Below are 12,440 nucleotides of genomic sequence, written 5' to 3'. Positions count from 1 at the left end.
CTAAACCGATGCACAAAAATACAGTGGAACCTCAAATATCAAACTTTCTTCAGTCCAGAAGTCTGTTCGAGTGCCTTTACCGAATGAATTTATTCCCATCAGGAATAATGTAAATTAGATTAGTCCATTTCAGACCCTTAAAAATACACTTATAAAAGCACTTACAAAAATACACTTACATAATTGGTTGTGTTGGGAGCAGTTCGATTTTTGAGGTTCCACTGTATATATATATATAAAGTAGGTACTGTATACACATTACATCCAGGTTCCTTTCATTTTTTAACCTTTATTATGCCGAGGTGTACCGTAGCTTGACTAGTAGCTCACTCATCACACACACTGAGGTTAATGGTTCAATCCCCAGTATGGGTGGAAACATTAGAAGGTATTTCCTTATGACACCTGCTGTCCATGTTCACCTAGCAGTAAAATAGGTACCTGGGCATTAGCCAACTGGTGTGAATCGCATTTTGTAGTATATCATTGATCGGCTAGACCTGTACACCTTGTACATGTACTTGTAGAAATAAAGATTATTATTATTATTATTAAAGGAAGATAAACAAAAGGTATATAAGCACAGAGTCCCTCTCATGGACAGGTGCAGTTCATGTCTGCCCTCTCAATTTGTATATAAACACTGTCTCCAGCAAGCTCACATTTCAGCACAGTAAGTTCACTACTTCGTAATTTGTTCATGATTGTAACCATGTATAGGAGTGTAGATGGTTCATTACCTTTGTAACTTGCCATGATTGTGACCAGATCTACCCGGAGTTCATTACCTTTGTAACTAGTTCAGCTATCATAACTTTGGGGCCCAGTCCCTGGACCCATTATGTACCTCTGTAATCTTTTGACTACTGCCCACAGGATGGGTATGGGGTGCATAATAAAGATATTAAACTAAGTTGATTTAGGCACAGGTACACATAAATACACTTGTCGTACATAGTGTAAATTACTTAGGATAAAGAAAAAAAAGCAGATAAAGTGACATATTGATATGAAAACACTGCATGTATTTACTGGTATGCAGGAACAACTAATTTTATCACAAACACAGATCTGAGAATTGTATGGGACACGTATGTATGGTCCAATAAGAGGTGGGATGGAAGAAAGCTAGGCACCCCCCACAATGACAATGGACTAACCCACAGACAGGCTGCCTGCGAGCCCACTAGATGGAGGGGAAAATCCTGCGGTCCAGCTTGTGGCACTCCAAATTTTGTCCCAGAAGTGGCACTGTGTTAGTCAAATTTTATGAAGTGTTAATCAAAAAATATGCCACAATTTTACAACAGCATAATAAAGAAAATGTGGTAGAGGACAGTGTTAATCGACAGTCTACTGCACAATAATCAGAACACCCAGAGTATGCACAGCATTTTGAGCAGAACAATCTGGCTATAAGAACTACATAGTTTGATTTATTATTCTTAACAAGTCTATACATGGTATTAACCTTTTCAATATCCAAAACCCCATAATTAACTCTTTGACTGTTTCGGTCGTATATATACGTCTTATGAGCCAATGTGTTTGATGCATATGTACTCAAAAATTCTAGCGGATTCAAATCAAGCAGGACAAAGTTGGTAAGCCCACATGTGAGAGAATGAGTCTGTGTGGTCAGTGTGTGCAGTATAAAAAAATCCTGCAGCAAGCAGTGCATAATGAGAAAAAAAAAAACTCCGACCGTGTTTTTGGATTAAAATGCCAACTTTGAGGTGTATTTTTGTATAGTTTTTATGGTGTTATTCTCATTTTCGTAGTCACATTTGATAGAATGGAAAACATACTATAGAAACGGAGGTGATTTTGATTGGTTTTACTATGAAAAGGACCTTGAAATGGAGCTCAAAGTAGGGGAAATGTTTGATTTTTGCCAATGTTCAAGAGTAAACAAATGATGTCATTGTCCAATAAATGTCCAACTAGCCATTCTAATATGCAGCCATGAATGGGTTGACATTATTTATACAATTATTACAATATTGCAGTAGTCTGCATAACAGTAAATCTTCTATTTTTTGTTTGAATAAAAACTCAAAATAGAAAGCAAGAGTAATATCAGAGGGGCCTGGAGACATGACTAATGAACAAATAAAATGTCATTTTAGAGCCAGGAATGTCTGCATTGTTCATTCTGGACCCTATTTTGAAAGTGGCATATTTTTTAATTTGAGTGAAATTGGCCAAATTGCCAATTTTTGACCACTTTATTGGGTAGTTGAAATCAGTAACTGGGCGGTTTCTTTTACTCAATCGATAGAACAAATGGAGCTCTAAAGAAATAGCTATGAATTTGGTCGACTGGAACAGTGGAATTGGCTGAAAATAGGGCTCAAAGTCGGCAAAATCGCCGATGCGTATATATTGCCGAGATCATTAACTTTGCGGGAGCGTAATTCCATAAGTGTTGGATCAAATTTCGTACTTTTCCCGATAGTAATGACACCAAAAGTGTTCTAGTCAACCAAACTCATAGCAATTTCTTTAGAACTCCACTTTTGTATCGATTGAGTACAAGAAACTGTCCATTTACCAATTTCAACTACCCAATAAAGTGGTCAGAAATTGGCAATTTGGCCAATTTTACACAAATTAAAAAAGATGCCAATTTCAAAATAGGGTCCAGAATAAACAATGCAGACATTCTTGGCACTAAAATAACATATCCTCTGTTCATTAGTCATGTCTCCAGGCCCCTCTTATATTCCTCTTGCTTTATATTTTTATTTTTTATTCACACAAAAAAATAGAAGATTTATTATATTACAGACTACTGCATTATTGTAAAAATGGTATAAATAATATCAGTGCACTAGTGAAAGAATATTAGACTCCCCAGTTGACGTGTATTGGACATGTAGTGTGATTTGCTTACTTTTGAACATTGGTAAAAATCGAACATTTCCACTACTTTGAGCTCAATTTCAAGGTCGTTTTCATCATGAAACTAATCAAAATCACCACTATTTCTGTAATATGTTTTCCATTCTATCAAATGAGACCATGAAAATGAGAATACAACCATAAATGCTAAACGAAAATACACCTCAAATTTGGTGTTTAATCCAAAAAACACAGAGGCTTTTTTTTTCATTATGCACTGACTGCTGCAGGATTTTTTTTTATACAGCACACACTGACCACACAGACCCATTGTCCCACATGTGGGCCTACCAGCTTTCTTCTGCTTGATTTGAAGCCACTATATTGAGTATATATACATCCGTAACACTGGCTCGTAAGACGTATACTGTATATACGGCCGAAACAGTCAAAGGGTTAAAACTGCTCTCTGTATCCACATAAAAAAAATATTTTATTCTTGTCACTGAGTAATAAAACTAGTTCAATTCGCCTGGGAGTGAGGCCTTTGTGTCCTCGCTGCACACGGACCATGCAGACCTGTTCTCTCATATGTAAGCCTCCCAGGCCTCTCACGCCAAATCTGAAACTGCTAGAATTTATGCAGGGATCTATGTGTGGGACCCTGTTATTAATAATGCAGATCTATGTGACAGCCACTGAAAGGGTTAACAGGAACATAAAAAATAAAGAGACAGGTTATAACTAATTAAAAAAAAAATACTGTCAAGTTGAAAAAGTGAATTGAACTCATTTATGAATTCAAAATGTAATATAATCCTACTGAGGTCTCCTTGAAAATAAATTTTGATAACAAGGCATGAAGCAACACTAACCACTAACAGCAAACAAATTTCATTTCTTTCTACAGTACGTATTACAAAATGTAGGTTACATGTTGTACAAAAAACAAAGCAGCTCAGGTGTTTTCACTCACCTTCGCAACACTGTTTAATAAATCATTAGAAATCAACCCACCCACATTCACACTCTCTTTCATAACCAACCACCTCTCGCCCACCCATCCTGTCATATCTACTACCCACACTTGCCACCTCTGCTTGCCCTCCCTTTTCCACTTCCACCCACTCACATACCCTACCCCTCACACTCCCATCCACCCTCACACCCACCTATCATCACACCCACCCATACAATACAATACAATTTTTATTTCTCTGCAAGTTTACATTGAGATTCTTTAGTTACAATAATGAGTTGTAGGCAGACCTACTATCATGCCACGGCATTATGAGCAGACTAAGTTAATAGCCCACCCTCCTTCACACTCATTCTCACTTTCCCTCTCTCACAGTCTCACTCTACTGTTTTACAAGTTACAGTGTTCTCTGTATCCAGCAGTCTCTCTAAAACCATCATGAAAAACAAATTTCATAATTCAGAAACAATGGGAAACTGGCAATAACTTACAACCCCCTCCCACTATTAGTCTGTTAATTAGAGACTTCAATGCAATAATAATAATAATAATAATAATAATAATAATAATAATAATAATAATAATAATAATAATAATAATAATTATAATAATAATAATAATAATAATAATAATAATACATGTAATAATAATAATAAATGACCTAATCTAAATGGAGAAACCTTGATGAAATATAAAATGTTAAATGCATCTGCAAACTTACATGTAAATAAGGAGGGTCAACAGTGTATTATGTGAAAAGACTTGGAAAATGGAATTAAGTGCAAGATCTGCCACAAGCAGTACCAATGATGCACCACTTAACCAGCGATACCAATCAACCTGGTTCCGTGCCATCAGTCTTTCCCAAACTGAAAGTAAGAGAATTAAGGGTTAACACTAAAATAATTAATTTCCACTGAAAATACAGTGGTACCCTGAGTTTTGTACAGCTCCCAACTCAAACAGTTATGTATTATTGTAAGTGCTTTGTAAGTGTATTTTTGGGGATCTGAAACAGACTAATCTAACTCATATTATTCATTATGGGAACAAATTCGTTCAGTAACAGCACTCGAACAGCCTTCTGGAACGAATTATGGCTGAAGCTTGGGATACCACATTATTTTCAAAAAAGGTTACTAAAAATGATAAAAACTCCAAATAACATGTTATCTGCTTCCTTAAAATGAAACATTATGGTACTCAGTGTAGGTCAAGGAGAACAAGCATTTCACGCCTACAAAACTGACATTTTTTTTCATTCACACTTCATAATGATGATAATGACTATTTCATATTAATATATAATTTTCTAATTTTTTTTTTTAACACATCAGACATTTCCCACCGAGGCAGGGTGACCCAAAAAGAAAGAAAAATACTTTCATCATCATTCAACACTTTCACCATCACTCATACATAATCACTGTCTTTGCAGAGGCGCTCAGATATGACAGTTTAGAAGTCCCTCCAAACTGCCAATATCCCAAACCCCTCCTTTAACCCTTTCAGGGTCCGTCCCGTAGATCTACGGCTTTACGTTCAGGGTCCAAACCATAGATCTACGCCATGAGCTCAGCTCACTCTGATAAACTGTGAGTGGTACATTTGGGCCTAGATATGAGAGAATACATCTATGTGGTATGTGTGCACCACATAAAACAGATCCTGCAGCACACTGTGTATAATGAGAGAAAAAAAATGAAATCATGATTTTTCGATTAAAACAGCAACTTTGCAGTGTTTTTTCGTATGTTTTTTATAGTTGTATTTGCGATTTCTTGGTCTCATTTGATAGAATGGAAGACATATTACAGAAATAAAGATGATTTTGATTGGTTTTAGCACTGGAAATGGCTTGAAACTGAGCTCAAAGTAGCAGAAATGTTAAATTTTTGCCGATATTCAAGAGTAAACAAACGACCTCACATGTCTAATACACGCCAGCTGGTGGGTCTAATATACATTCACAAATATGGTGATGATATTTATACAATTATTACAGTATTGCATAACAGTAAATCTTCTATTTTTTGGTGTGAATAAAAATTCATTATGTGAATAAAAAATCAAAATGGAATTTATTTGTAAAGCCTCAAAACATAACTAATGAACAGAGGAAATGTTAGTTTAGTGCCAGGAATGCCTACATTGTTCATTCTGGACCCTATTTTGAAATTGGAATATTTTGAACTTTGTGTTAAATTGGCCAAATTAACAATTTCCGATCACTTTATTTTGTAGTTGAAACAGTTGACTTGGCGATTTCTTGTGCTCAATCGATAGAATAGAAGTAATACTAGTGAAATAGCTAAGAATTTGGTTGATTGGAATAATGTAATTGGCCTAAAATGGGAGTCAAAGTCGGCAAAATTGCCGATTCGTAAATATCGCTGACACATCAAAATTCGCGAGAGCATAATTTCGTCAATTTTCCACCAAATTTCATACTTTTTGTTTCATTACCTTCACAAAAAGATTCTCTACGATTTCATAAGAAAAAATAACAAATTTTTTTTTTTGAAAATTCTTGAGACACTGGTGCGTGACTCCAGATTTGGGCCTTGGACCCTGAAAGGGTTAAAGCACAGGCACTGTACTTCCCATTTCCAGGACTCAAGTCTGGCTAATTGGTTTCCCTGATTCCCTTCACACAATATTACCCTGCTCACACTCCAACAGCTCATCAGGTCTCAAAAACCATTTGTCTCCATTCACTCCTATCTAACATGCTCATGCATGCTTGTTGGAAGTCCAAGCCCCTTGCCCTCAAAACCTCCTTTACCCCCTCCCTCCAACATTTTTGAGGACAACCCCTACCCTGCCTTCCTTCCCCTACAGATTTATACGCTCTCCAAGTCATTCTACTCTGTTCCATTCTTTCAAAAGGATCAAACCATCTCAACAACCCTTCTTCAGCCCTCTGATTAATACTTTTAGTAACTCCACACCTCCTAATTTCCACACTCCGAATTCTCTACATAATATTTACACCACATATTGCCCTTAGACACGACATCTCCACTGCCTCCAACCGCCTCCTCGCCACAGCATTTACAACCGCTGCTTTACCCCCTTTCATTCTACATAATGCCTCAAACACCTCCCCCACACTCACAACCTGCTCTTCTTCACTCCTAAAAGATCTTATACCTCCCTGGCTAGTGCATGAAATTAGTGCCTCCCTTTCCTCATCGACATTTAAAAGTTCCTCAAAATATTTCCGCCATGTACCCAATACCTCCAATTCCCCATCAACTAACTCCCCTACTGTTTTAACTGACAAATCCATGCGTTCCCTAGGCTTTCTTAACTTGTTTATCTCACTCCAAAATTTTTAATTTTCAGCAAAAATTTTTGACAATGCCTCTCCCACTCTATCATTTGCTCTCCTTTTGCACTCCCTCACCACAATCTTCACTTTTCTTTTACTGTTCATATACTCTGCCCTTCTTACATCACTTCTGCTTTGTAAAAACCTCTCATAAACTACCTTTTTCTCTTTTATCACACCCTTTACTTCTTCATTCCACCAATCAATTGCTTCTCTTTCCTCCAGCAGCCACCCTCCTATAACCACAAACTTCTGCCCCACATTCAAATACTACTGCACTTTTAAAACTATCCCATCCCTCTTCAACCCCCCCACTACTCATACTTGCACCAGCCCACCTTTCTGCCAATAGTTGCTTATATCTCGCCCTAACTTCCTTCTCCCTTAGTTTATACACTTTCACCTCTCAATTTCTTGCTGTTGCCATATTCTTTTTGTCCCATCTACCTCTTACTTTAACTGTAGCTACAACTAAATAATGATCCAATATATCCATTGCCCCTCTATAAACACGCACATCCTGAAGCCTGCCCGTCAACCTTTTATCCACCAATACATAATGTAACTACTTTATTTCGTGTTATATCATACCTTGTATACTTATTTATCCTGTTTTTCATAAAATATATATTACTTATTACCAAACCTCTTTCTACACATAGTTCAATTAAAGGCTCCCCATTTTCATTTACCCCTGGAACCTCAAATGTACTTACTACTCCCTCCACAACATTGTTACCCACTGTAGCATTAAGATCCCCAACCACAAGTACTCTCTCACTTGGTTCAAAACTCCCCATGCACTCACTCAACAGTCCCCAAAATCTCTCTCTCTCTCTCTCTCTCTCTCCCACACTTCTCTCCTCTCCAGGTGCATAAAGACTTACTATAACCCACTTTTCACACCCAACCCTTATTTTACTCTACATAATCCTTGAATTTATACATATATATTCCCTCTTCTGCCATAACTTATCCTTCAACATTATTGCTACTCCTTCCTTAGCTCTAACTCTATTAGAAATCCCTGACCTAATCCCATTTATTTCTCCCCACTGGAACTCTCCTACCCCCTTCAGCTTTGTTTCACTTAAAGCCAGGACATCCAGCTTTTTTTTATTCATAACATCCACAATCATCTCTTTCTTATCATTCGCACAACAACCACGTACATTTAAACATCCCACTCTGACGGTTTTCTTCTTTTTGTTGTTAGTAAGTTATATGGGAAAATGGGTTACCAGCCCATTGCTCCCGGTATTTTAGTTGACTTTTACAACACACATGGCTTATGAAGGAAAGATTCTTATTCCACCTCCCCATGGATATGAAAGGAAAAACAATAAGAATAAGAACTATTAAGATAAAATCAAAGAAAACTCAGATGAGTGTGTATACATAAATGTGTACATGCATGTGTAGTGTGACCTAAGTGTAAGTAGAAGTAACAAGATGTACCTGAAATCTTGCATGTTTATGAGACAAAAAAAAAGACACCAGCAATCCTACCATCATGTAAAACAAATACAGGCTTCTGTTTTACACTCACTTGGTAGGATGGTAGTACCTCCCTGAGTGGTTGCTGTCTACCAACCTGCTACATACAAATAAACGTACAAAGTACGTAATCTGAACACCCATAGTATGCACAGTAAACTCTCTTAAACACACCTTCACACTCAACAATCTCATCATTCAATGAGTAAAATAACTTTTTTTAGCTAACTGTCCTCTAATATTTTAGCATAACTTTGATGCAAATAACATTTATGAGTACTTACTGTACAACAAAAGAATATAAAGGCATAATACCATGACTGGAACAATACACAAATAACCTACACACATATTACTGTGAAACTTATGACATCATTTTGCTCTCCAAAACAGTAGGCATCGTCTCCAAAATACAGTATTATGTACCCTAAATGGCACTACTTACACTATACCACTCTCTAATCTACCCTTACCTCACTCATGGTATTTGTGTTTGGGATCTACTGTGACTAATCACCTTAAACCATTAATAACCCAACAAAAATCTGCTGTGCGGATTACACTGGTCAACAATTTTTGACCAGTGAGAATAGTTAATTCTTATGTAATTTCATGTCCTGAATCCAAATATCACCTTGAAAAATGCTTATTGGCTATAGGTTTGAAGATACAAAACCTGTATATATTTTATTTTATTATAACGTACAATATGTGTCAGTACGTTTTAAACTCTGATCCGTATCTACTTTCTACCTTTTTGTTTGACGCTTATAGTGGGCTTAAGAATCATCTCTTGCCAATGTCCAGCAACAGTCTGCAAGCATTCTTGTGCTCCATTTGCCCTGGTACCATTTTTCCATGGTTGAAATATCTTGGTGAAACTTTTCACCATGTTCATCACTAATTGCCCTCACAGTTCACTACAAAAAAGTCTAAATGTGAGTCCAAAAAGTGGATTTTAAATGACATGTTACATCCTATGTTCTTGTAAGCCTTGATGAGGTTTTCCACCAATTCTTCATAGTTGCCTTCCCTTCTGTTTCCAAGAAATCCCTTTGCCACTAATTTTAATGCTTCCCAGGCAGCTTTCTCCTCCCCATGAAGGTCTGATTCAAAGTCACCATCTTTAACCCTTTCAGGGTCCGTCCCGTAGATCTACGGCTTTACGGTGAGTGTCCAAACCGTAGATCTACGCCATGAGCTCAGCTCACTCTGATAAACTGTGAGTGGTACATTTGGGCCTAGATATGAGAGAATACATCTATGTGGTATGTGTGCACCACATAAAAAAGATCCTGCAGCACGCTGTGTATAATGAGAGAAAAAAACTGAAATCATGATTTTTCGATTAAAACAGCAACTTTGCAGTGTTTTTTCGTATGTTTTTTATAGTTGTATTTGCGATTTCTTGGTCTCATTTGATAGAATGGAAGACATATTACAGAAATAGAGATGATTTTGATTGGTTTTAGCACTGGAAATGGCTTGAAACTGAGCTCAAAGTAGCGGAAATGTTAAATTTTTGCCGATATTCAAGAGTAAACAAACGACCTCACACGTCTAATACACGTCAGCTGGTGGGTCTAATATACATTCACAAATATGGTGATGATATTTATACAATTATTACAGTATTGCATAACAATAAATCTTCTAATTTTTGGTGTGAATAAAAATTCATTATGTGAATAAAAAATCAAAATGGAATTTATTTGTAAAGCCTCAAAACATAACTAATGAACAGAGGAAATGTTAGTTTAGTGCCAGGAATGCCTACATTGTTTATTCTGGACCCTATTTTGAAATTGGAATATTTTGAACTTTGTGTTAAATTGGCCAAATTAACAATTTCCGATCACTTTATTTTGTAGTTGAAACAGTTGACTTGGCGATTTCTTGTGCTCAATCGATAGAATGGAAGTAATACTAGTGAAATAGCTAAGAATTTGGTTGATTGGAATAATGTAATTGGCCTAAAATAGGAGTCAAAGTCAGCAAAATCGCCGATTCGTAAATATCGCTGACACATCAAAATTCGCGAGAGCATAATTTCGTCAATTTTCCACCAAATTTCGTACTTTTTGTTTTATTACCTTCACAAAAAGATTCTCTACGATTTCATAAGAAAAAATAACAAATTTTTTTTTTGAAAATTCTTGGACACTGGTGCATGACTCCAGATTTGGGCCTTGGACCCTGAAAGGGTTAAGAAGCTCTCGAATCTGAGGACCATTGAAGACTCCCTCTCTTATCTTAGTGTTGCTCAGTGAGGGGAATGAGCGATAATTATCGCTCATTCCTGCGCCAGACAACACACCCCTCCACTCTTCAAGAGTTTAAACTTACTTGATATACAAACTATGCATTCATATAAATGTGCCTATATATATATATATATATATATATATATATATATATATATATATATATATATATATATATATATATATATATATATATATATATATACATACATATATATATATAATGTCGTGCCGAATAGGCAGAACTTGCGATCTTGGCTTAAATAGCAATGCTCATCTTGCCATATAAGACAAGCGAAAATCTGTTTATGCAATAATTTCGCCAAAATCATTCTGAACCTAACAAAAAAAATATATTTCACTGTGTTTGTTTAGTATTAAATTACTGCAAACAAATCTAAAATATATTTAGTTGGGTTAGGCTAAAATAAATTGAGCTTGTTATAATAAGGTTAATAATGCTATTAATACAACCATTACTATCATTATCACCATTATCATTGTTAATATGCTAGGTTTAAAGCTCATCGATTGGGTTCGCGTCATTAAAGACTGTATACAGTTCATCTGTACACAAACATCAAGAATACTTTGATTGCCTTAACTTCAACCTTATATTTTTCTGCCATTATAGTAACATCTACGGAGTCATAATTCTCACTTCTCCCTATCTTTCTCATTTTCTAAAAGCTTCATTTTCCTTACTAGAAAATATTATTTTATTCACGAAAACAATAAGTTCAACACTATTGTTGAAATCATATGAGGCAACATTTAATTTTTTTTTCACCTTCATCCAAATAAAAAAAAATACTGGGACCTATGCAGACTAAAATCACATCAAACTTTCCAATAACATTGTCTAGTTTTTACGAATGAGTGTTTTATGTAAGCCTAGTGATCAGGTAAGTTTTCTAAGATTCTTTTGATGCAAATTTAAAAATTATTACATTAACATAAATGGAAAAAATATATCTTTAAACGTATAAGAGAAAATTTTTGAAAGGACTAAATTTTAAATGAGTTCTTGCTAACTGACCAGTTTTACATATTCGGCACGACATATATATATATACGTATACACCTACCATCCGACGTACAACCTGCTCGACTTACGACCACTCGACTTAAGACCGTGTTTTTTATGCCAAATTTCTGGGAAATAAACAACTATTTGTGTTGTACACAGTGTTTATCCTAAACCTTACAGTATAAAATACAGTACTAACAACATAAAAAGTAAAGTAAAACATGAAATACCAAAATAAAACAATAAAATAAAGTCATTACAAAAATGTTTTGTTGATATTCAGTAATAAAGTTCGACTTACGACCATTTCGACTTTCGACCGGTTTCTCGGAACCGAACTCGGTCGTAAGTCGGATGGTAGGTGTATATATATATATATATATATATATATATATATATATATATATATATATATATATATACATACATGTATATATATATATATACAGTGGACCCCCAGTTTACGATCAGCTCCCAATGCGATCAATTATG

At 35.6% G+C, this 12,440-nt stretch overlaps 1 protein-coding gene across 10 annotated transcripts in view; it reads right to left on the bottom strand.

Moving 5' to 3' along the window:
- Positions 1–12,440, bottom strand: part of LOC128688296 (transmembrane protein 138) — a 112,284-nt gene that overhangs the window by 15,254 nt on the left and 84,590 nt on the right. For all 10 annotated transcript variants that reach the window (XM_053776054.2, XM_070086675.1, XM_053776053.2 and 7 more), the window contains one exon: positions 4,545–4,692. In XM_053776054.2, the coding sequence (XP_053632029.2) occupies positions 4,545–4,678 (134 nt within the window). In that variant the 5' untranslated portion in view covers positions 4,679–4,692. The remainder of the gene's footprint in view (positions 1–4,544; positions 4,693–12,440) is intronic.

Source organism: Cherax quadricarinatus, chromosome 19 (genome assembly GCF_038502225.1).
Source record: "Cherax quadricarinatus isolate ZL_2023a chromosome 19, ASM3850222v1, whole genome shotgun sequence".
NCBI classification, from domain to species: domain Eukaryota; kingdom Metazoa; phylum Arthropoda; class Malacostraca; order Decapoda; family Parastacidae; genus Cherax; species Cherax quadricarinatus.
The sequence above is the reverse complement of the archived record's forward strand: the minus strand, read 5'-3'. Positions and strand labels throughout refer to the sequence as shown.